Source organism: Chiroxiphia lanceolata, chromosome 8, assembly GCF_009829145.1.
Source record: "Chiroxiphia lanceolata isolate bChiLan1 chromosome 8, bChiLan1.pri, whole genome shotgun sequence".
NCBI classification, from domain to species: Eukaryota; Metazoa; Chordata; class Aves; order Passeriformes; family Pipridae; genus Chiroxiphia; species Chiroxiphia lanceolata.
In genome coordinates, this window is record NC_045644.1 from 10630255 (window position 1) to 10656231 (window position 25977).

The 25977-nt window shown below is 48.9% G+C and overlaps 1 protein-coding gene across 2 annotated transcripts in view; it reads right to left on the reverse strand.

Moving 5' to 3' along the window:
* MXI1 (MAX interactor 1, dimerization protein) overlaps window positions 1-24282 on the reverse strand; it is a 56819-nt gene extending 32537 nt beyond the window's left edge. The window contains exons 1-2 of one of the 2 annotated variants that reach the window (XM_032694410.1): window positions 24008-24282; window positions 12898-13030 (exon numbers count right to left, since the gene is read on the reverse strand). In XM_032694410.1, the coding sequence (XP_032550301.1) occupies window positions 12898-13030; window positions 24008-24191 (317 nt within the window). In that variant the 5' untranslated portion in view covers window positions 24192-24282. Of the gene's footprint in view, window positions 1-12897; window positions 13031-13717; window positions 14084-24007 lie in introns of those variants that run through there. The other variant, XM_032694411.1, reaches the window with a different exon arrangement.
* Between the last annotated feature and the right edge of the window lie 1695 nt (window positions 24283-25977).

Here is a 25977-nt window from a genome sequence, read left to right on the forward strand (position 1 = left end):
AGGCCAAACTTTCCCCAAGCACAGGTAAGCCAACAAAACAAAGTGCATCAGGGAGGAACAAGCTCTAAAGAGCACTGAATTAATTTGTCACTGAGGTTTTTACTGTAATTAAAATCACAAAGCTGCCACATGACATTAAACATAGCTGACCTTTCTGGTTTACTTATTTATTATTGATAAATATCCCAATGTATGCATTTGCAGAATACCTGCATTTTGGTTTGTCTTCTCAGTGAGGTAACTACACAGCAATTGAGAGCCTTTGTCCTATGTGGTACACAGACGGCATTTAGACCCAATGATCCTGTCATCCCTCTTGAACCTGGTCACCTTCTGGCCTGGATCTGGCACCAGCTCCTGGCTCCAGAGGAGTCCAGGACTCCAAGACCTACATCTCCATCACAACAGATACACTGGTATCTCATGAAGTGCTGCTGGCCACAAGGGGCCTCTTCCAATACATGTCCTTAATGCCAACACAACGCCAGTGCTTCTCCTCCAAATTCACTCATCCCACTCTGCTTTATCAAGAATTTAATCAGGAAAGCAATATTCCACCAGCTTGTGTAAATTAAGGCACAATTACCCAAATCATGTTTAGAAAAACAACAAGAACATCCATCTGCAGACCTGGCTTTCTGTCTTACTTCACTCAGGTTCAGCTACTTCTCCTGCTTGTGCATCATCACACCACATACAACTTCATTCTTCATTTTACAGACCTTTCCCGCCTCATGGCTTTGCTGACACCCATTCACTGGGCCACTAAATTCCCCTGCAGGAAACGCCTTCTTCCGTTGCCCAAGGCAAGAACAACCAACCCTTCTGGAACCAGTGAACCGTATTACTGCTCTCTTTTATGCAAGTTCTTCCTCAGAAATGGCTCCTTTTGGAAACAGCCAAATGACAAAACAAAACAAATGAAAAAGAAGGGTGATCAACAGTTTTTTTAAATTTTAAATCCACTTGTGTCCACAAAACAGAACTTACTGGCTTGAAGAACCCCAGTGTTTTGCCACGGTTTCAAGTGGACCAACACCATAAAGAGACTATGAAACCAATGCAGAAGTCAGTCTGGGAAGTCCACAAAGAAGCTCCACCAGCATCATGTGAGGCTTCCAGCCTAATGGCAAGACAAACAATGCCTGCACAAGAGTTAAATCCTCCTGCCCAGATAGAGATGCTCAAGGGCTGAGTTTCTAAGGGAACTGTGAACCCACCTCACCTTTGAAAGGCCCAGGAGTCTGGTCCTGGTCCTCAGAGAGCTGCAGGGAAGCCTTGGGAACATAGCAACTTATGGTACTCAATCCTGCCATGAGGAGCAGGATGCAGCTGAACAGAAGATGGCACAGCCGGAGCAGGAGTCCTTCTGCTGCCTTCCTTATGCCCTTTGCGAGTAGCAGCCTCAAGTCTAACAAGAACATCACCTCAGCTTTTCATACCATCAAATCTAACAAAACATTTCCTTCCAAGCAATACCAGAGACAAAAGTTATCTTAAGCCATTACTATCTCATGATCCCCTACAATGTCTGACCTTGAGGTCCAGAATGAATTCCTCTCCATGAGGATCTGAAGTGAGGAGACGGAACAGACTGTTTCCCCTTCTCGCTGACGTCAATGCCATTGCACCAGATTAACCTGGCCCCAAACTCTGGTTAGTTTTTCTGTCGCTCTTGGATGGACGTGGTATCAGATTCCTCCTAAGGATCTGATCAAAGCTGTTTTTCCAGGATCAAGCCAGACCCTTTCCAAAGTTCACATTCTCTGTCTCCAACAGAGAAGGAGACGCAGCCACTGGCATCTGTTCGTGTTTGTTCATCTTTGGAAAAGGAGAAATGGCCCCACAGTCTGTTTTCAGCTCAGAGGGCGGAAGAGCTCTTCCACGTGGTTCACAACTGCAGAAAGTCACCTACCTGTGGATTTCTACAGAGTATTGTGAAAGTTTCCTGCAACACTCAGTCACAACAACTTTAAAAAGTACGCTGCACACTTCCCTTCAAGAAGTAAATGTCTTCAAAGTAATTTCTTTACACAGCCCCTCTCAGTTTAGTACCTGGTCTTCCTAATCACTATTTCTGCTTGCAACATTTCGGATATTAACTTTTCTGTAACAGTTTCTATGCAGGGGGGACAACATCAACACACAAAAATCCTAAACGATTTTCACAAGGTCACACAAGAAGCCTGTGGCAGAGCAGGGTACTTAACTCAGGTTCTCTCAAGCCCAGGATAAGGCTAGCATTGGTGGGTGGTTGTTCTCAGGCAACCCAGAGACAGCTAAAAAGGACACTTGTGCCATCTGATTCTTGGGTCAAAAACCCAAAAAGTAACATAATCATTGTATAGTACAAGTAGGAAAGTGAGAAAAAAGCCTACAACCAACAACAATCCAAACCCAAAACAGCCCTCATGTCTTGCCCACTGTCAGCCAAGTGGGCCAACCCTATTCTCAGACACCACTGTACAAGGTGCCAGAGAAAATCTAAAATGGGAGCCAAAAGCAAAGCAGTATTAGTTTACTGATAAAACTGAACCAAGAGACATATCAGACAAAAATCCTCAGCTGGGGAAGCATGCTGTTCTGCTGGTGCATGTGCTGCTTTTCCAGCACAAGGGAGAAAAGAGCAGGAAGACAGCTCCTCCTTGCTGAGCACCAGAGCCTATCCCAGTTCCAGAGCTGAGCTGCTCCAAACCAGACCAACACCCGATAAAGCAGCATAAGGTGGCACTCTGCAGGAGAAGGGTTTTCCACATAACACATAACAGCAAGAATGTTGTTTGCATCCAGTGCTGCAGTCTGGGGCAAGTAAGTAAGTCCCCAGCTCGCTTCCCTCTCCACTGTGCAGGCTGGGAGCAACTGTTCTGGTGTGGGCCTTCTCCTGTGCCACCTGAGGCCCTACATGCAGAGGCTGGTCCCAGCCCTAAGTGCTAAGGGAAAACTGCCCTCATGCAGGGCCCTGCACGGCCAAGAGGAACTGGGTTTGCTGAACAAGCAGCTATTCAATATTTTGTTTTCTCCTCATTGTTCAACATGTGGCCTCAAGCCAAGCCCTGCTCTGAATACAGAACTGGTGGTTTCCTCACAGGCTTTTCGACAGGCTCACCAAGAGCAGCGGCTGGGCAGTTCACAAGCACGTTTATTGTCAAACATCCTCCCTTTCCAAACTGGAAGCTAAGAAACAGGGAAATCAGAGTTGCAACTTCTTGTCCCTCCAAGTACCTCCATGAAGACCCCCAAGGGCCTGGTTTTCTGGGCCACTTTAGATGTTCTTAGCACAACTCCTGCTGATGCCTCTTGTGGTTATGCATCATCAGCACTTCCACAGCTCACATCCCAGGTTCGTATCTTGGAAAAAAAATCACTGTATGAGGAATAGACTGTCTCCTGTAACAAGCTGGGCTGAAAGGGACTTGCTGAATGTACACTGGGTTGCTGAGAGCAGACAAGAGTGAAGTGAGTTCTCCAGTGTGCTATTCACTGCTCCATTCTGCCTTCTAACTTTGCCACAAGTGAGCAAATGTCCTACAGAAACCACTTCCTTCCCTTCCCAGCCCACACTTAGCCATATCAGAAGGGGCTTGTGCACACAGATCAGACACAAAGCCTGATGTGTGTTCACTTGGGGAGGTACCTTAACCACTTCAGGAGTCCTCCTCCCTTGGACATGCAGCAGACAACATCTTCTACAACAATTTAGAACTTGGACAAATTCAGGTAGATTCTCACAGGTCAGGAGATTAAGGCATATTCTTTGCCTTAATCAAGGCATGTGTCCTGTCTGTAACTCATGATGCAAGGGAGTTTGAGCTTCTTGTAGACAGATTCTTGACCTTTTTTTTTTTTAATACATTGACAAAACCATGTATTTCATGACCTAGTGAGGAGAAATATCAGAAGGCTTCACCATGGCACCTCCAAGCTTCCCCATGAACAAGGAAGAGCATGACACAGAACGAGGGCAGCAAAATACAGACACTTCCTCACACTAATGTCAGGTATGCATTGTCCCCCAGGTCTCTCCCAAGTGGGAAGGACAATCTCCCTACACAATCATCATAAACAGATTATTCAAAGCAAAATGAGTTCCTGACATAGGATGAAGCACTTGCTTCATCCATCCTCTGCCAACACCTTAATATCTCTGCTAACAAAATTTTTGCTGTCCATTATTCAAGTGTATTAAAAAGCAGGGTAAGGTCTAACACTGCAGAAAGCTCCATGTGGTCCCTGTCCCACTGACTTCCAGCAGGCTCTGAGTCTCACTGCATGGTCAGGGACTCGGTCTCTGCCATGGCCACACCAGAACCAGTGTCAAAGCTGCTGGCACCTGCATGGCAGAGATCACAGTGGTTCACAGAAAGAGAATAAAGACACAGGATGCAACTTTCAACTCTACCTGGAAAACTTAGGATCCTAAGCCTCATCTTCTTTCAAACAGTCACAAACTCCAAAATATCTATTCTGCTTCCTGAAAACAGGATTAGAAAAGTGTGCACACTACCCCAATGTACAGATGGTGGGAACCATATAATGTACAGATGGTAGGACCCATGTAGGTCATCTGACATGCCCAGATCTTGCAGCCTTACAGCAGCAGACTCAGGAAACAATCCAAGGACCCAGCATGCCAGCCCTTTGCCCTGTACCACGCTTCTTCCCACACATAACATTACCCTTTTGAGGAAGATGGTCATTTCCAGAAATAGCCTTAGCAATGTCCTCTGCAGTGCAGCAGTCTGTTTGGGGAGCATGTACTTCTCTGCAATACACATCTTCTGCCCTAAAGAAACTGCCTTCAGATGCACTGGGGAAAATGAGGCTTTTTGTGTAAACGCCACCTGACTGAAACACACTTTGTTTGAAAAGAAACTGATGGCATTTGTATGGCTGTGGGCCAGGCCAGACTTTCTTCACTTCTATTTAGACTTATTAGTTATCTCTCATGTTACAGCTACACTGCTGCAACACTGTGTCTGGAGATGAAGGCAGGGGAAACACACTGGAAAACAGAAAAATACATTAACATTACTGTTAGCTACACATTGTACTAGGGAAACTGAGGCACAAAGATTTACACAGACTGTAAGAAAAGCAGGAAGAGAACTCAAATGTCCTGATGTCTGGGGTTATGTTCTGTCAACAGAGATATGCTCATCCAGTACCTGGGAGATCCATGAGAAAGGAAGGCTGAGGAAAATGGAAGAGTTCCAATTTCTCCTGCTCTTACAGTTCTGGCTCACAAGCAGCAGCAACTAATATGAAGGCAGTGAGGTGGCTACTTCCCACAGTTCCCAGATGGCCAAACTACTTGTGAAGCAGTTCATGAACTGCTGCAGTTTGTAGCCTGTTAGAGGCAAACTAGAACTGGTGCCACGTTACCTTACCATGCCAACACATTCCTTACAGCTGCCCAAGCACCTGGACAATGACCACTGGAGTAATAGTCTCAACAGCAATCCTAATGTCATTTGTCCCTTCCCATAACTTCTCCCTTACTGATGGTGTAACAGATGGAAGGAGATAAATGAAAAGCCTTCAGAAAACAATCAACTATTTTATGCAGAGGAACTTTAATCAAAACTGAGGCAAAAGAACTGCTCTCAGTCCACATGCCTGCTCGTCACAGAGCAAGCAGCAAAGCATAAACAAGTAATTAAGACAATGTTGGAAATCATCTAGGCTACTTCAAACTGGATTCATAAAGCAACAGAACTGAAGTGAAATCACTTCTATATCACAGAATGAAAAGAATGAAAGTACAGTAGGGAGCATAGAAAAGAGAGATGGGAATATATCCAGCAGGATGGAAAAAGCAGGCCTGTTCCCTCTGAGCTGATCAACAAGGCAGTGTCTCATAGAGAAGAGATCCAGGCAAAGGCCAGCCAAGTGCACAGCCCCAGAGAACCACAACCTCTGATCAAGAGAGCCCAAAATAAGTCAACAAAAACAAATCCTATCTTTGTTGGTTCAAAGGAGGTAGGGAATAGAAGCCAACACACTTGAGAGGAGAACAAATAGAAGTCAGTCTTTGAATTTGGGCAGAAGTTTGTCAGGGGGGATCAGGAGATGATGAACAGCAGGAACTCCAACAAGCAAGACAATTAACTCAGTAGCAGGACATTGACCGGTCTGTTTGGGTCAGAAAGAGAAACGGATTTGAAAGCTCAATCAGCAGTGAGAAAGGAAAGTCAGTCTTACCTACAAACAGGGGAGCAGATGGAAACAACACTACAGGTGACAACCAATTCACTACCAAGCAAAGGACCAGGTCAGGTTAAACAAAACCATGAAGGATAAACCCCTGCATGTGTTATGGATGAGGCATTACACAGAGAAGATATAAAAAGGGTATAAATGTGGCAAGAGGGGAAAACCCCAAAACATCTGACAGGAATACTACTTAAACCAGAGAATTGCTGGTACACTAAATATAATGAGAAGAGAAAATGAGAGGAACAGATGACGAGGTTTGGCCCAAATATCCTCCCCACCACGCCAGGACACCAAATTTCTCTAGGAGCTGGGGCTAACAACCCTCACATTTCAAAAGACTTTATGAGCTGAAATCTGAAGTTTCTTGTCATCTCAAGAGTGCTGTGATCAGTGATGCAAATCAGCCCACGGCAGCTGCAGCAGAGCTCCACCTGGGCACAGTGCTGCAACACCAACAGCATGAGCCCTGACTAACCCCACTGCTGCAAAACAGCACACTCCTGTAAGGATTCCCCCAAATCTGGGAGGACAAAGGGACCATGACTGTTCAGCCACAGACAGCGGCACTTCACGGCAGACAGCTGCTGTAGCAGTGTATTACAGCTGAGCTGCAGGTAACACCAACAGCTGGGCCTACTTCTAGTTTACACAAAGGCCTCTTTGCACAACTTGAGTAGTCTAAAAAGATCACAAATTACATTCTACACCTACTAAAGGTATCAAAGTATAAATTCAGCTCAGAATCATAGGTTTAGCATAGACTCCCTGCCACACAGATCTCCCAGTGCATGGTTATATTACTAATACACAAAGGAAAACAGGAACTGCAGCTCTGCAGGATCATCTCCCTTGGAGGGCTATAAAATAAACAGTGACAAAGAGGAACACAGTGGGTTCCCTGATGGAAACTGCTACATCAGCTCTAGCACTTTTGGAGGCCTCATTCCTCACCAGGGAGTGGGGTTTATGCTTCTCATGACATTTGCAGGGTTCACCCTCACTTTCTGTGTTTTCCCTGATAACCTGCCAGTTGTACTGCAAAGCCAAGCATCACTGAGAAGACACTGCATACAAAAGCTCACCTTCATGGGGTATTTTTTTTATTTCCCAAATTGCGGCAGGACCTCGGCTTCTGATGTAGAACAGTAGAGACGAGGACAGGCACAATGTAGTGCCAGCAGGTTCAGAAACCCCAGCATCACCAGGACTTGCTTGTCTACACCTGCAGATTGCACTGGGGCAAATTACAACTAATGGGCAGATTGGATGTGCTGAAGCCAAACAGAGTTATCCAAGAACAATCACACCTGCCAGCCTGCTCTGACCACCTGTATGCCAGTACGAACCTGCCAAGATGGTGGGATTTGAACATGGGGTGATCTGCCTCTCGTGCACATACCAGCAATCCAGTTTCCCAGTCTAACACTTAAACTGTCATTATGCTTTCCCAAAAAGAAGTCATGCACACACCTAACTATACTCAATATTGTTGGCCAGTCTCCCTCAACACCTCTAACAGAGAAACAATCCTTAACAGCTCAGCCTTGTTCAGTTTTCTTTTCCTAAAAAATTAACTAGCATGTTCATGTATCCTCTCTACAAGAGAAGAAAGACCCTGGTTCCAAGTATTTCTAGAGAAAATTTCAACGGCAGCATGAAGATTCCAGATAGTGATTACACTGTTTGTACATTATCAAAGTGAGGTCTAACTCAAAACACAGTACAGCAAATCTCATCCATTCTCTGTTTTACACATGTGGATTTGTACTCTATGAAGCAAAGCCGAGTCCTGAGCCATGAATAGAGCTCCCTGGCACTACAAGGCTTGAGGCAGAAAGCAGCCTCTCTCCCCACCATATTACACAAGGGCCAGATTCTAACCCACCTACACACAGCCAGTCAAACTTAGCTCCCACTAGCTGTGGAGTAAGGTGTGATCCAGTGTGAGATGATGAAAAAAAAATCCCCAAAACCAAACAACTCACAAGCAAATAAACAAAGTATTATCCAGAAACAAGTAACAACTGATAGAGCCTAGGAAGCAGGACAGCTGTCAACAAAAAGTCTCAGAGACCAGTTCTCTGGGACGTGAAGAAAGGGGTAGAGGCTTTGTGCAGGAAAGTAGACCAAGACAAGCTGACACTGCATTTTGCTCTTTCTGGAATTTCTTACACAAGACAGGCAAACCACTCAGCCACCTGCACACCCTCTCCCTCAATAAAATCATAATTACAGTACTGTCCTAACTCCAGAGGCTGTAGGAAGGACTGAAAATTGCCAGGTACTCAGTCAGCAGCACAATGAGGGGGGGGGGGAGGAGGGAGGGAACCTCCTTTGACAGAAGAAATATAATATATTAAAACTGTACAGTGTTCACCAACCCCCCTACTCCTCCCCTGCACAGTGAGGTACAGCTGCACAGCACTGCTGTTGTGGTAAATCAGGCTTTCTAGTGCACCAGACAGCCAAGGCTGACTTGCAGCTACACATGCCACATCCTTTCAGCTTCTGTGAACCTGTGCTTCAGTTTGTGAACCTGTGCTGCATGAAGCCACTGCCTAAGGCACACGAGGTACCTAATGCACACCCACCCACCTGCCCCCCACTCCTTGCTCAGGGACACTCCGAGCAAATTAAGGTTAAAGACAAGAATACCTGAGGGTTTCAATGGTGCAGCCCCCATATCTGCCCTCAAAAGACAGTTTCAAAGGATGTGAGAGTGGAGGGCAACACAGAAGGTTCAGCACAAAAGCAAGTGATGAGATTTAGAAGCATACAGAAGTTTCAAAGGGGGCAGAGGAGAGTGCAATGACAGAGAACATGAGGAGCTGCATCAGCAGAATACTCAGAAGAGCAAAGCAACCCAGGCACCCAGATTTTCAAGACACCATGTCCAAAATGCCTCACCATACTCATTACAGCTGCTGACTCCAAGCTCTGCAGGCAACCTGCTACCAGACTGTAGATGTCTGGAAGGCCCTTGGGAAGTGGCCTCAGACACAAGGGAGGATAATGGGAAGAGAGGAAAATGAAAGAAAAAAGAAACTGGACAGAGATCAAACCCTCCTCCATGGAACTGAGCAATAGATTCTTTGAGTGCTCTTAACAACATGGGCCTCCTGGGAGAGCTGAGGACTCCTAGTGCTGCTGGGAGGGTGCTTGGCATTTCCCCAGGATCAGACCAAAAAATAACAGGCTTTTCTACATGCCTGAGAGCCTAAATAAAAACAAAACACAAATGACGACTTAATATTGTAACGTTATTTCAGATTTCATTATAAATCTTAACTTCATTAAACTGATGGTATTTTTGGGGAAAAAAAATCATTTAGCATCCCTGCTGTTTATTTTATATCCTGCTGATACAATGATTTAAACTGATTAAAAAGTCCTTTCAATTATTTTCCAAAATGTATAAATATCAAACCAGGCTAATCCTAACTAACTATAATGACCTTTTCAAATAATTGGGTCTATTAGAGTAGTTTCCAGTGACATTGAATTCAAGTTAATGTACCCACAGAACGGTACTCCCAGCATACTTAACTTCTCTAGCAAGTTTTAAGAATTCAGCTTCAGTCTCAGAAACATCTTCAGAAGAAACTGACATTAAGTAAGTGATACTACATGCTGTAACAAATCTCGGCTTATTTTTCATCCCATTCCAAAAACCAGAAGATACTTTTGTCAAGAGCAAATTAAAATAGAGGCTAAATTAAATTCTAATTTAATACGGGTTGGCTAATTGATTTGTTTGGTTTTTTGCTTTTAGCTATGTGTTAAGCAGGGGTTTTTTTAAAGAAAACTTTCCCTTGTTATTATGAATGCCAAGTCACAATGACTCTGATTCTCCACATATTTTCCAAAGGTGTGTAATTTTCCATACCTAAATTTCCCCGACCAAAGCAAATCTGTATTTTTAAATATATTCAGGGTTTAAGTCACAGTATGCAACACTAGGGCTTTCAAATGCCAATGCAAAACACTGCACATACATGTAGGTAACAAGAATTGCAGAGGGGAACTCCTTTGCAGCAATCTCCATGCAGTTGGTTGTACAACTGAGAAAAGCAAAGGAAAAGAGAACCTGAGCCACAACATCCTTCTTTAAAAATGCAGCATGTGAATTAGAAATCACGAAGCAATGTTTTCCCTCTTATTTGCACACCCTTGTTTGGGGTAGAAAAGAACTATTTTGCTGGGACTGGGAGACCATCATAGTTCTGTAAGAATAAGATTTGCTCCACCACTGCCATCCAGAGCTGGGCTGCCCGTTCCTCAGAACTTTCTGGGTGTTTGTGCCATGACAGCACAGACCCTGTTGGGAGAAAATGGCTGTCATGTCTGGGCTGCAAATGATAAAGGGAAATACTTGGATTTAAACTATGAATCAAAAGAGCATCTAGGCTCTGTAAATACCCTGCACCACAAAATCATGGATTATTTGGTTCAATAAAGACCAGCAACAATGTACACATGTCAATTTGTAAAATGTATAAATAAAGAAAAAAAAAAGATACCAACAGTGCTTTGCCAAGCTTGCTTGAGAAACATTTTTACAGGAGGCTGTTAAATGACAAGATCTGCATGAGATCTAAATGCATAATTTCTCTACACTAATTAAACATTTTGAGACAAAAGCAATCCAAGAAAATCTCTTGTCCATGCATGAAATGTAAGTTTTGTTCCTCATCAAGGACTTGATATTTAATTCAAAGTCCATCTCAACTCAACCAGGCAGAACTTACTGAATTGCTCCTTTGATTTTAACAGGAAGGGATGATACAGAGCCTTCCTTAAACAAGGCTGATGCTATACTCAGTATCATACAAAAGACACTGCAGTGAATTTGGAGGCACCCTAAACTTCACAGTTGTCACTTTCCAGCACTTCAGCCATCTGGAAGGCCTGCCATCTCCTACAGCACATGCAAGCTGCTACGACTTGTGCTATAAGAAACTTCTATTTCCAACTGTGCATGTAAGGTCTGAGCTCCCCAAAAGACCCATTCTGGTCTCTACCTCGAGCAGACTTGATGCTGGTCACTCCCTGAGGCTGAAACCAGCACAGGAGGTGCTGGTTAACGCACTCACTCCAAAGATTCAATTTGGTCTCAGTATTGCTTGTATAAAGAAGGTGTGAAATAAGACTAGAAAGTGTCTTTTCTGCTTCTCTGTTGCCTTTCCCCCCACATCAACACATTCAGCCCGTCAGGCTCGAGGGCCCCATGGGCTGGTGTCAGCATAGAGCTGCCCCGGGAGAGCTGTGCCTGGGGCTCTGTGCTGGCAAGGCCCGCTGAGCACCCCGGCCCCAGGGACAGGGAGTATTCTGCATCCCTCTCCAGCCTACAGGCTGCTGGATTCAGTGCTAAGGAGTTCCTGAGGGGGATGTGCTTCCAGTCCTCCTCTGGAGAAGGGCAGGTTGCCATGACAAAGGCCTCTGAGACAAAGAGGTGTGGGATGGAAAAATAGTATGTGGGAAACCTAGAGGGAAAAATACAGACCTCAATTCAGCATTTGCCATCATTTTCCAACACAAAGTCACAGGATTGGGGACTTTGGTTCATGATAAACAGTAAAGGGCTACAACTACCTTGAAACCAGGAGAGGTTGGATGAAGTAGGGAAGCAAATACAAACATTCAGCATACAAAGAGCTCAAGATATGCTGATCCTGATGAAGAAAACTTCCCCACAGCAAGGTGTCCTAACATCACTTCAAACAACCTTTATTATCAAATGCTGTCGAAGCAGAATCTCTGCAAGCAAAGGCACCTTTCCCTTAGGCCTTTATGGGTCCTTCCCAATGGCCTTAAGAAAGCTTTAATCACCTGAGCCACCTGCCACCATTTTATAGATTGCACGGGCCTTGCTGCAGTAAAAGCAAGCTTGCAAATGCCTTTTCAAAAGCATACTTTATGTTTCTAAAGTTTCTCTATCCCAGACGGTCTCAACAAGGTCTAAACAATTCTAGAGAAGGGAGTAAACAAAAATAAAAAGAACAAGAATGAGAGGGAAGAGGCAGTTCCAACCAAAGCACCAAGTGGTCATCTTAATCCTGTTGTCTCTTCTAGATTTAAAAAACAGAGTTCTACAATTACCAAGCTATCAAAAACTGGGAAATCCCACTGCCCTGTAAGGCAGACTGAAAGACAGCTTCATTTTCCTGAACCGAATTTTTACCATGTTGTACATAGCAGCCAGTCATCTCCCTCTCTCCCATTTGTTGTAGTGGATCCATTTCAAAACATTTCCTAGCTTCGAATCATGCCTGTCATTACAATCCCAAAGCACCCAGGCTGCACACACATCATCCCTTAAAAGCAGTGACTTTGTTGGAAAGATATCAGCTGTATATAATAGGAATAGCTATTGCTTTCCTCCTCCCAAAACCCTATGGACAGATCCCCTTATCCCCCCTTCCCTCTGCAGCACCTGAGCCTTGGCACAGCATCAGCTGGCTGTGTCACTTCAGACACAGTTCCCCTGTGTCCCCTCTGCTCTCAGCACCGTGGATCCAGAATGGATGCTGCACTTGTGTGTCCCAGCTCTGAATTCCCCTGTGTTCAGATTCTTCTCATTTTCCCCAGAGAGTAAGTTTCTCTCCACTGCCTCCAGCTTTCTTCTCCAGCTTCCCCCTCCCCGCCAGCCCTGCCCCCCGTGCTGCCCTGCCCACCTCATACCTGTTGGCAAGACTTGCGATGCCGCCACTGCCGCTGTGCTTCCTTGCCCGGCTCAGCCTCCGCGTGGGCTTTGGGTCTTGCAGTCCAGGGCTTGGAACTGAGGGGAAGGTCGAGGCATAGCCATGTTCGCACTCTGTAAGAGAATCAACAGGCAGGGCATTTAAAAAAAAAAAAAAAAAGAAAGAAAGGAAAAAAAAAAAGAAGTCAGCAGGCAGGACTCAGCACTAACCCCTTGGCCTAGCTGGGGAGGACCTTAACCACAACAGCTCAGAGAAATGACTGAAATCACAGGGAAGTGGACCGGGAGGTGGAGAAAAGGGGGAAGGGGAATATAAAGTCTCTGCCAAACCTGGAGAAAAGACACCACCACTCAAGCACTGAAAACATAAAAAAAAAAACCCATGACAGTCCAGAGAGTGCCTTATCTCCTTCCTCCTGCCCAAGCTATCTGAACCGAGCAAACCAGGTATATTTCACTGTGCCATCGACATCTCTGCTGAGCCAGAGCCACCCACCACCATTCTTCCTGCCCAGTGGAAAACTTTCACACCAATCTCCCCTTTTCTTTCCAGAAATCGCATCCACCTCAATCTCCCCCACTCTGCAAAAACATTCCACCTCATCCACCACCTCCAAGAGGACCCGTCAATCTTATCCCTCATCCAGCCCTTCCCTGCTGGGGATTTAGCACCATTCCGCCAGCAAAACACTCGCTCCGATCCCTATTCCGGGGTCACTCTCCCCCCTCCGTGGGGATCCGACCCCAACCCTATTCCCCTCACGGAGCGCTGTCACCCAGCACCCATTCTCTCCCCATTACCTCTCTCCCTTCGCTCCAGATACTCGGCCGCCTCCAGCAGCCGCTGGATGTTGATCATCTGGACCTGCTCCATGGCCGGGGGGCTCCGCCGCCCCGGGCCGCCCTCCGCCCCCACGCTCCCGGCTCCCCCGATGGAGACGGGGGCGGCTGCGGCGGGGAGGCGCCGGGGATCGCCGTCTCTGCCCAGTGCCCGGGCCTCGTCACACCGTCCCGGGGGGGCGGCTCTCCTGGGAGGGCGAGGGGTGGCAAGGGGAACACGCGAGGAAATGCCGGAGGAAGGACCCGCTCCGGGATGCTCCCGCCGGGGGCGGCAGCGCGGCGAGCGCTATCCCTGCCCCTGCCCCGTGCCCACCGCCCGCCCCGGGCTCTGCCCCCGCCGCCAGCCCGGATTCACCCCCAGCCCGGGCCCCGCCGGGATCCCACCCCCCGGGCCGCTCCAGCCAGGCAGCCCCGCGGCGGGACCGGCCCCTCCGGCCGCCGCCCCGCCCGCCGCCGCGCAGCACTTTGTTTACCTCTGCCCGGCGCTCACGGCGGGCGGGGCGGAGCGGGGCGGGCTGGGAAATGCAGTTCCCGGGAACACCCAGGGACCGGCGGAGCGTGTGGGGGCATCGACTCGCACGTGAACCTCCCGGGGTGATGGCTGTGTGCCCTCACGCCTCAGGTGAGGGCTCCGCGCCCACCCAGACCCCGAGGTGGTGGTGGTGGTGGTCTGAGGTCAGAGAGTCACAGAATGGGTCAGGTTGGAAGAGGCCAACCTGGTGGGGCATCTGGTCCAACCTCCCTGCTCAAGCAGGGTTATCCTACAGCACGTGGCACAGGATTGTGTCCATATGGTTCTGAAATATCTCCAGTGTGGGAGACTCCACCACCTCTCTGGGCAACCTGTTCCGGTGCACAGTCACACGCACAGTAAAGAAGTTCTTCCTCATATTCAGATGGAACTTCCTGTGCGTCAGTTTCTGCCCATTGCCTCTTGTCCTATTGCTCAGCACCACTGAGAAGAGTTCAGCTCCATTCTCTTCACATTCTCCCTTATATACATGGATGAGGTCCCATTTCAATCATCTCTTCTCAAGGCTGAACAGGCCCAGCTCCCTTAGCCTTGCCTCATAAGAGAGATGCTCCAGGCCCTTGATCAACTTCGTAGCCCTTTGCTGAAGCTGCTCCAGGAGCTCCACGTCTCTTGTACTGAAGAGCCCAGAACTGGACACAGCACTCCAGGTGATGTCTCCATGCCCACCCAGGCGCTGAGGAGGTGGTGGTTTGCCCTGTCTTCCCTCCCCTCCTCACAGCCAACTTGCAGTTCCCAGTGTGGCTCTTAGCCTGTATGCTCAGCTGTAAATGGTGGCTTCCTCCTGGGCCACCACCAGCTGCAGAAGCCATCAGTGGGCAGGAGCCGCTGGCAAACCACAGCAGCCTGCAGGCCAGAGTTTCACACTCCACCAACACACTGGGGGCAAGGCAGCAGTTGCCTAGAGTGCACGACTTCGGCAGCCACTTCATCCCTCTCCGTACAAACACCCAGGCTTTCCACACGTGGAACTGCCTATGGCAAGGATGAAGCAGAGAGGCTACAACAGATAAAACTGCATGTTCCACAGGGTGGGAGCTTTCCACATCTTACCTGTGGAGATGTAACTAAAGACAAGGTGCTAGGCTCAGGGAATTCCCACCTAGAGTGGCTGAAACAGTGTTTCTGATGGGAGGCTGAGGAGCAAGACCCATTTTTAAGTGTGAACACAGCCCTTTGAGAGCACAGACAAGCGATACCACAGGCGGCAACTCACTCTACTTGAAGCAGCCCATTAACAACAGTGACCATCTCAACATTGTAATGAATTCTGTCACACTTACACCTGCCAATATGATCACTCTTTTCAGCATTTTAATAATGTATTTACATCCCGATTTTCATACAGGAACAAATCCTCAGATCAATTCTGGGACTGAATTTTACCAACTTCAACATTAGCTGTAATGCAGCTTAAAAAGCTGTTAACATTTAATTGTATGATACCAGTCTCTAAAAGGTATCTCAAAAAGGACATGATCAGAGAACATTCAAAATTAGAATCAGAACATTCATAGTAAAAATCCGAGTCTCAAACTGATCCCGACTTAGAAACCCTCCAAAGACTGTTTTGCAGTTTTAACTGGGATCATTTTCATGGGCCTGAACCTTTAGGCCATGACTGATTACATTTGCAAGTATTCCTCATCAGAATGGGAGATGGAGAAGTACCTTGAAAAAAACCCCAGAAAACCAGAGATTGTCAATTAATGATCTGTGCAAGGGCTTTAGGCAGAGCACAAACTATCAGGAGACTCATGATGAAGTTGCAAAAGTTGGCAGCATTCAACTTGAGAAGGCCTGAAAAAAGTGGATTCAGGGTAGCTAACTTTTCTTTAAACACATTTCGCTGATTCACCATTTCTGAGGTTTCCTTAGAAAACTGCAGGCTTGCAGCTGATGGAGGTAAAAATAATACCACTATTCAGTTCTTACACAGACCTTTTCATCTCTGAATCTCTAGGGGTTGGTTTGTTTTGTTTCTCTTAAGATGGGATAGTTGAGGAATAAAGGAAGCTGGGACACCTCCAGGGACATACCTCTGTCTTCTGCTCTGTGGGAAAGCCAGCCCCAGACCTCATTTGGACTCCCAGCCCCAGCCTCCACTCACGTACCTACACCCAGCCAGACCACAGCACGTGTAAAGACTGGCTTTTGTCTGAGGAAGAACTCGGGGAAGGAAGTACTCTCTCTCCCCATCTCTTGTTTCTACACTGGAAACTGCCCATAGAGCAGACTGTTAAAAGTACATGGAAAATTCCAAATTTAAGCAGTCTTTCGGACTACTTATATGATCTTGGACTAGCGAAAAGGACACAGGTGCACAGACCTCTCTGCAACAGTGAATTTCTGGGCTCTAGCTGTGCTGCCTCTAACCTGCTTTCAAAACCACAGAGTCATTTGCCTCTCAGGATTAGCAATGCTAAACATTAAAAAAAAACCAAACCCCACAACTCAAACCCCCAAACTCACAATGAAGCCCCACAATCACTGCAAAACAGGCTGCTGTCAGCATCTACTGCCACTAGCTTTTCTGATGGCACATTTGGAGATATGTAGTGCCACTCTAGGGATTACGTAGGGAAAGCCACGGGTGGAAAACGTAGGGGTAGGTTAGAAGCATATCCAAGTGTCAGCCTCATGAAGTTCTATAAACAAAATAACAGTGTGAAGGAGGGGGACCCTGATACACACGGCGAATTAAAACAGCTCTGAAATGAAGCAACGGTAGGATCAGTTCTGTGTGAAATGATGTAGGATCAGCTCTTGCATTTACACTTCAGCTCAGCTTCCAAGTCTTTGTTACTGAAGCAAACAATGTCCAATTAGAAAAAAAAAATGTATGAAACGAAGACAAATTTGAGAATAAACTGTGAGACGTCTTCCCAAAGAAAGAGCCCCAAAGAGGAGGCAAGCCAGCCGTGCAGCCACAGCAGATCTGCAACATCTTTCAGTTGCCATCCCAAGTGCTCGTGTGGGCAGGTCAGCCTGCAAAATGCCAGAGCTGTATGTGACAGAAACAAAAGTGGGTGGAAAGTGAATAGCACGAAGAGGCCCAATGCTATTCAACTGCTGACCAAAAAGCCCCCAAAGTCAGATTTTAAATGTGGTGGAGCAATCCACAGGCAACAAGGGGGAGGAGCTAAGGGAAGAGTATTTTAGGGGAGAATGAGATCATTTAATTTAGTGGCTCTGAATGATCTGTAAGTACAGTTTTCTGATTATAAGTGCTTGCTGCTTGGCATCCCTTCTGGCAGCTGTGATTCACTTTCATTGTGTGTTTTGCTGCTTCGCCCTTTAGAAAGGGGCTTTTTACATTTTATTAAATGGCACTTCGGCAACCCTCCATTTCCAGCCTTAATAATGGATTTGTTAATCTCCCTGATAGCCTTTCCCTCCTCCTTAGCAATAATTTAAATATCCAAGAAGAAATCTGCAGTGCAGAAATCAATTAATATTTACATCTGAAATGCTGCTGTACTATTTTCATCAAGTAAAACAGATGTGATCTGTTTTTTACCAACATCATCATCACTTGCATTAAACTAACATCTTCCATCAGGGAAATTTTCTAAGAGCTTTCCAGAAAGTAATGTTTTAGGCTTCTCAAAACTGAAATGATTTTAGCTATTTTCTTTCCACTCTGCAGGAAGGGAAACTGAGGTATAAGCAGCATAATTGCTCATATGAAGACACACCCTAAGCCAGAGGTAGAACAGGAACACGTCTCATGAATCAAGATGCCCAACCCTCTGCTTTGAACACAAAGCTTAGAAATAACACAATGCTTTGCTTTGGAAGTTATTTTCAATAAGGGCAATCCCTTTGGCTGAACTGCCTTGTTTTCCATCCCTCCGTTGGCTTTTCCTAAACCCCTCCTATCCCCATCTCTTTGCACCCTCTGAGAAGAACATAAAGATGGCAACAGTCACAAGAGCTTCCTTTATCCACCTTCACGAAAACCCTGCAAGCCCTTAATATTGTTTTCAAAGCCTTGAAACCTAACAATCTTGCAATCAAGGCATGAACAGAAATCACCAGTAGAATCCATTTTCTGGTGCTCTCAAAGCAGTGCAAAGATTCACTGATTCCTCAAATTTCCGAGGACAGCAGATCCATAAACTCCTGCTTCTCAAGTGAGGGGAACAACATCTGAATATCCCACCTATCAGCACATAGTGTTAACAACCAGGTCTCTATTCTTATGACTATAATGGCTCAGCATCAGAGGACTTGCAGCAGTGGACTGGAGACATCCCAAGTCCCACCTCCTCAACACCCTTCCAAGGCTTGCAATACCTTCACTAATGGCCCCACACTGCCTATAGGATGTGGCCTCATTTCTCATCTTGGAGCTTCCTTCTTTCACAAGGCATCAGATAATCCCTTTCAGCACTCCCACTGGTATCTGGAACCCATCCACCAGTGAGGATAGACATTGCTCAGAACCAAACCACCTGGATATCCAAGAGTTTGGACAGGAATAAAGTGCACACTGTATTTCTCACTCAGATTCAAACATTAAGCTCTGCCAATCAATAAAGTAAAAGCCAGAGGTCTACTGGCTCTTGGGCTACTTGCTCCTTCTCTCCAGGAGACGTGTGGCTGTTTTCGGACCTGTGCTGTGCCCCAATTTATACTGAGTCAGTGACTCACTCTGTGACTTGATTCAGTCATTAACTGATCCAGCTGCAAAATTAAGGGGACCTCCCATAAGGAAAAAAATATATCCTACACAGGATGGGGTCTTTTAGCTAAATAAGAAGGTAGGGTTCTTCAGCCAGTGGCAGAAGGTGCTTCTCTGCTGGCTCTCAGGATGCTCTGCCGACATGGGATATGATCAGCTCTCAGCAGCACTTCTGGCACAGTCCCATGGTTTTACCTCTGCCCTATCATTTCTCCTGCTGTGGCTTCCTTCTGAATTTTAAGCTGAGGTCCAAACAGCCTGAGTCAAAATAACCCAACCTGGAAGTGGCTAAAACATGAATCACCGTGGCCAGGTCATGAACTAGGAGGAATGAAAGGGGTTTATTGTGAGCCGGATGAAAAATATATAAATAAAGGGGCCCTGTACTGCTCCATATATCACATCACTGTGAGATCCAAGACCATCTACACTGACCTTGAGCCACGTGTTCAGCTCTCATTAATTCAATGGGAGCGCTGCACATAGACCAAAGGCAGTCTCAGCTTCTTCTGCCCTCCACTAATTAGAGGTTTCTGATATTTCTTTGGCTTGTCAAAAAATGACCCTAAACAGCACATAAACAATGGAAGAAGCCACATGATGAAGATACCGTTGACTCACCTTCGAGGTTCAGTTTTCCTCTCCTTTAGAGAAAATTATTCAGGAGCAAAAGACAAATCTAAGGTCACCCATTTGTTATTCCTGGTCAGAAGATCAATAAACATAGCCAGCACTTGAAGCAGACCTAGCTGTCTCCTGCAAGGGGCCAAAGTCTATTGTCCCATGCATGCACATCTCTATTAGACTTGTGAACTTGTCACCCCTGTTACAGTGAGTTGATTGCCTTCATGCTTTTGGAAGAGGATATGGCAACACAGGTCTGTATCTGTAGTGAGATCAGTATGTATTACACACCATGTCTATTACAGATAAGTCATCACATCCCAAGGATTCATCACATGTTTACGCAACTCCTATTGACAAAAACGTGAGTCTACACACACAAAGGGCTGGCTTGGCACGTACTAAACTTCAGCTGAGTTTACTCCAGATCCCTCTAAAAACATCTTCCAAACTCCAGCATTTCAGCTGCTACATTTCCAGCCATGCTTATTCATGAAGTAGCATTTGCAGAGGTTACAGATACACCAACAGAGCTGCCCTGAGCACAACTTCCATTTCTGAAAACAGCCACTGGAATTTTTTTCATGTGACGTTTCTATTCCTTAGATACCAAACTTAAATTTCTAGAAACAGGTCATTTGGAAACCCATACATGTCAGCTGGCAAGGTGTGTTGGGATTGGGTTTTGTGGTCTTGCCATGAGAACTGCAGCAAGCAGGCTGGCAGCACTGTTACTTATTTCCAGAGGTTCAAGTGGAAAAATAATTCAGTTATATTTCAGTAGCTAAAATACTCCATTTTTTCCAAGGAGTCTGATACTCTAATCGTCCCTGTCACCATACTGTAATACAAGTAATTTTTATTCCAATTTTTTAAAAAGGTAAGCAAATACCACAAGGGTGGTTTCACTGCTGGTGCTGAAAGGCCACTCCTGAAGCACAGCCTTCCCTGCCATAGCCCTGACAGTACATCCCACCCTGCTCCATGGCTCTCTGCCTGGCGGTTCTGTTTCCACACCATCCAGACAACCCATAGCCCCTCTGCTACTATTCACCACCAGGATGATGGGACGTGGAACCTACAAATGTAAAAAAAAAAACCATAATCATCTCCTTATTTCTCCCTGGGCATCAAGCTGGCAGGAAATTCCTGCCTTATCTGAAAGTCTTGCCCTAGACATGAAAATCTCCGCTGGCCGCCTTGCACTACTGACCTGCAAGCAGGGGTGGGAAACTGGTGTGGCTCTGGGGCCTGAAAAGGGCTGAAAAGCTCCTCTACCACCAGAAGGTGTGACATGCACGCTCTGGGATATACAAGAGTTTGGATCCACAAGAGATGAGGTTGTGTCCTTCTCTCAGGGGACCCCTCTACGAAAGAGTATCCACTCTTGCTGGGGACAGTGTCTTGAAAAGGTGAATAACCTGGCACAGCCAGCAAAGGCCTGGAAGAACAAATGAGGACACGAAGTGTGGTTTATCAGAAACTGTAAAACTACATGGAAAACCACTTGAGCTCAACCAGTCATAACAACCCTTCCTTAAGTTCCTTCCTTTGGCTGCTGAAGCCCTTCAGCTTCCATGCATCTGTGATGCTGATCCCAGCCAGCAGCCTGCTGCTTTACCCAGCTCTGTTCCTGTCACCCATCCTGTCCAGGAGGAGACAAACATCTACCTGTCACCTCTATTTTTTTAAGACTGCATTTCCTTGGGGCAGGGCACTGTCACTCCCCTGTGTGTACAGCACCTGGCACAACAGGGCTGTGACTCAGCCACCTTCCTGATGGGAGTAACACCAAAATAGCTCATTACAGCCCTGCGTAACACCGTGGTCAAATGACCTGGGCATCCCGCAGGAAGCAGGTGAGCACCAAGTCTGACAGCAGCCGAATTTGGCAGTCTCCATCACCAAACTTTTTTGAGCCAGTCTCCCCTGTTATTGCTAATTGCTAGGTCAGAGGCTGTAGTGAGGAGTGACCAGCCATTGCCAAGGTCTCTGCCAGGCTGCCAGAACGGGCTGCACTGAGCAATCACTCCTGCGCTGGCAGATGAAAGGGCACAGCATTCTCTTGGTGCAATAACCTGAGCTCCGCATGCAAATCTCCTCCCAGCAAGGCGATGTATATACGTTAGGATACAACCCTCCCGTTTCTGCAGCTGTTCCTTAGTTTAGACAGGGCCAGTAACGCTCAGAGATTGTTTTCCAATCCCAGCAGCATTTTTCTTTGTTTGGGAGCAACACGTAAAAGCTGCCTGGTTTATGACGATCACGTTCTGAACAGCACGTTCGATAGCTGAACCTTCGGTTAAATGGGACTTTTCAACCTAAAATGTCCTAATTGCAAATTAAAATATTGAAAGGTTTTGCAGAATTGCCTAACAAAAATGATGATTTTCAGTATTATGACCATGATGATTACTAATGAAAGGATGAAAACAAGTGCTCAGGAATGGAGTTGTTTGGATGCAAACACCTCTTTTCAAAATCTGGCAATAAAAAATGCTGTATCCTTCTGTCCTGCTCATTTTCCAGTTCCAAACAAGGAACTGCATAATATGATGCATTTTTAAATGGAACATATAAAAGATCAGATACTACCCATCTCAATAGCAAGAAAAATTCTATCCTCCCCTCCCCTGAAAAAACCCCCATGATTTTGTCACAACACGAGAAAAACAACAAACCCAAACCAGTGGTCTCACACTCGATTTCCAAACCAGGAGTGGAAATCGAGTTTTCACAGGCAAACCCAATTCTGGCTGGTGTCTCCTGTCATTTCCCTGCTCGCAGCCGCTGGCCGCGGTGCAGCTCAGCTCCTCAGACACTTGGCTTTGCAGATTCATTACGAAACAACAATGAGCACACGAGAAAAAAAATCCTACCCTGATAATAATTCAACTTTCAAAAACAGAAAAGCAGCCTGGATTTGTTCCGGGCGAGCAAAGAACAAGGGCTTTCGGCTGCAGTTTTAGCGGCAGAACAGCTTCTCCGCAGTGGAATCCCTTTCCCTGGAAGCCTGCGTGCACGCAGCTGCTCCCGCAGAACAAGGGCACCCTATATCGTCACCTGCACGGGACCTATAGCTGCCATAGGGGATGAGAGGAGGAGGGGAGTGTGATGGAGCGATGGAGACGCGCGGTGAGGGACTCGCTGATCCCTTTGTAAACTTAAACGGAAAAGAAAACGCAGCACACGCTCCACGAAGAGGAGAAAAAACGGGGGGGAAAAAACGCCCAAGAAACCTAAAAACAGAAAACCGGGGAGGAAAGAGGAAAAATCAAAGAGTAAAAAAAACTGAATTAAAAAAAAAACTAGAAAATTAAAAAAATTATCAAGATAAAGCCTAAAACAAAGAATAACAGAGAATCCCGATGAAAACAAGGGCAGGCCGGCAGTGGCGGAGCGGAGCCCAGGGTTCCCGGCAGATTCCGCATGTAGCACCCCCTGGCCCGCAGATCCCCGGAGCCCTCGGGCCGAGCCCCCCCGCACCGGCCCCGCGCCCCCCCCGCACGGCCCCGCTCCGCTCGGCAACGCGTGACGTCACACGGGGGACCCCGGCGCCGCTCATTGGCCGAGCGGGCCGCGCGGCCCCGCCCCCGGGGCGGCGGCGGCCAATGAGCGCGGCGCGCTGGCTCCATGTGCGAGCCATGTGTCCACCCGCGGGGGCGGGGCGGGCGCCGCGGGTGTGCGGGGAGTGCGGACTGAGCGCTCCGCCGGGCTCCGCGCCCGCGCCCCGCTCCGCCACGGGACACGGCCGCCCCTTTGTTCATAATGCCCTTGTTGCCCGCGGTGCCGCCGCTCCCAGCAGCCCGCGGCCCCGCTCGGGGAGCCCGCTCCGCGGGGGAAAAGCCGCAGGCTACGCGCACCCCCACTCCGCGCCCGCGGAGCGGGAGGCTAGCGGCGCCGCTGGCCAGCACCCCGCAGCGGGCGCTCGCCCTGCCCTGCACTGCTGTGCCCTGCCCTCCCCTCCCCGCCGGCTACCTGGCGAGCGCTGCCACTTGCCTACGTGACTCTGCCCATGCCCCGGCGGGGGGAGCGGGGACGTGTCATCGCCTCCTCCCCCGCCGCTCCGGCTCCGCCACCGGCCCCGTGTCCGCGCGGGGGCCGTCGCCCCCCCGGTCCCTCTCGGTGCCCCCGCCGAGCCCGCTCTCCCCGAGAAGCGGCGATGCGCCCCCCCGTCCCCGTGCCGTCCCGCTCCGCTCTCCATCCCAAACTTTCCCCCGGGCCCCGTGTCCCCAGTGACGGGGGGGGGTCGCACGCACGTCTCTGCCGCGGGGGGGTGCAGGCCGGCCCTTTGTCACTGCGCTCCCGGCCCCTGCAGCCAGCCCAAAGTTTGGGTTATTATTTTTCCTCCCCCTTGATTGCCTCCCCCTCTCCCGCGCCGCGGCCACGGCCGCCAGCCCGCACTTACTTTTATTCTCCTTCTCGATCCGCTCCAGGTAGCTGGCGGCCTCCAGCAGCACCTGCACGTTGTAGAGGAAGGTGTCCATGCCCGCCGCGGGGCTCGTGTTGCAGATGTCCCCGAGGGGGCACCGGGCCCCGCCGGCCGCCCCCTCGCCCCGCGGCTCCCTCCGCGGCCGGCCGCGCTTGCCCATCGCCCCGTCGCCTCCCCGTCCGTCTGTCCGTCCGTCTGTCCGCCCGCCCGTGTGCCGGCGAGCCCGGCGGCCGCCGCGGTCCCAGCGCTGCCGCCGCTGTGTCGCCCCACGGGCCGCCGCCGTCCCGCCCCCCCCGCGCCCCGGCGGGGCGGCCCGGCCCGGCCGCGCCTGCGGAGTGCGAGCGCCGCCGGCTGCGCCGCGCCCGGCGCGGGGGGGCGGCCGCGGGGCCGGGCCGGGCTGGGACCGGCGCGGGGGGAGCAGAGGGTCGCCCCGCAGCAGCCCCGGGATGTCCTGCAGCCCCGCAGCCCGGAGCGACCCACTGGAAAGGGGCGCCGGCGGAGGTGGCCCCGCGCCCCCGGGTATCACTGGCGGTGTCGGTGTAGCCGGGGAGGTGGGAGGGTCCGGCTGCGCCCGCACCCGGGACACAGAGGCACAGCCAGGCCTGTTGTCACCCCGTCTCACCTCCCGCCACTGCCTGAGGGTTTGTCCGTGCTGGGGAACCCAGGGTGACAGCCTATGCTGAACCCAGCCCTGGGGGCGATGGGGCCAGCACTGCAGGCACAGCCCCGAACTCCAAAGGGGCTCCTCAGCATGAAGCACAAGCGGTTTAATGTCAAACTACTCCTCCTCTATTGAGCAGTGCCCCCCAGAAAGCCCTGTCTGGGTTCAGTCTCCAAAAGCAACTAATTTTTTTTTTTCCAAAGCAAATCAAAGGCAGAGAGCAGGCAACGAATGCACCAGCCTAGCCCTTACCCTGATGTCCATCCTTGCAGACCTGGAGTCAGGGCCGAGCACACTGTGTTTGGGGCATACCCTTGTTTTCCTCTTGTTTTGCAGTCAGGCAGGTGAGAAAGAGCATGTGCACCCTGGGGAGAGAGCACATGACTTCACACAGGCCAAGGAGGAGGGCAAGGATTTACACTTCCACAAGTCCTTTGCCATCTCAGGTCCATGAATTTTCAGGAGTAGGAGTGGACCACACTGTCACCAGGCCGTCAGCAAGTGACCTCCGCCACCCTCCTGGCTCCCCTTCCATCACCCGAGCCACAGAGCTATGTTGGCAGCAGGAAATCCCGCTCCTGCCTGGCCGGTTGGGTTGGTCTGGATCCATTGAGGAGCCCTGTGGGAGCGGCTGGGGTGAAGCATCGTCCCAGAGATGTGCTGGGGTGTAGGGACGTGCTCGAGCCTGGCTGTTGTGGGGTTCCATGGGCCTCACCGGGCTCACCGGCCTCCCAGAGATCAGCATTGGAGGGAAGGAGAGAAGAGAGGTCGTGGTGGCATCTAAAAATGCCATATTGCTAAGTGTTAATTGGTACCTGGAGCCCGCGGTGTCACGGGGAACTGAATCATCTGAGAGGGAACGATGCCCCAGACTGCACCGTGTGCAATGAAGTCCCTCTGGCTCTCAATTGCTGGGGGCCAGCAGGCTATTTTTGGGAAGCATGGCTGCAGGATTTCATCAGTCACATGTCCTTCCCACAGCACGTGCCGGGGCTGGGCCAACTCTCTGTGTGGCTCAACCCAGCCTCTCTCATGGCCATATGGCACCTCCATGCCGGCAGCACCGCATGGCTACTGCCACATCAACAATGCCAAAGTCCTATCACTGCTTTTGGCAGCCTGAAATGGGCTGATGGGTCTGGGGAAGGGCAGAAAACATCAGCTGGATTTAGTTGTGGCCTGGAGAAGAGTGGAGAGAAGGCAGAGCCTGGTGTACTGGGAGTGGAGCGAGACAGCACTCTGCTGCTGGGCTGGGGTGTGCTCAGCACGGGAGACTGGCCATCCA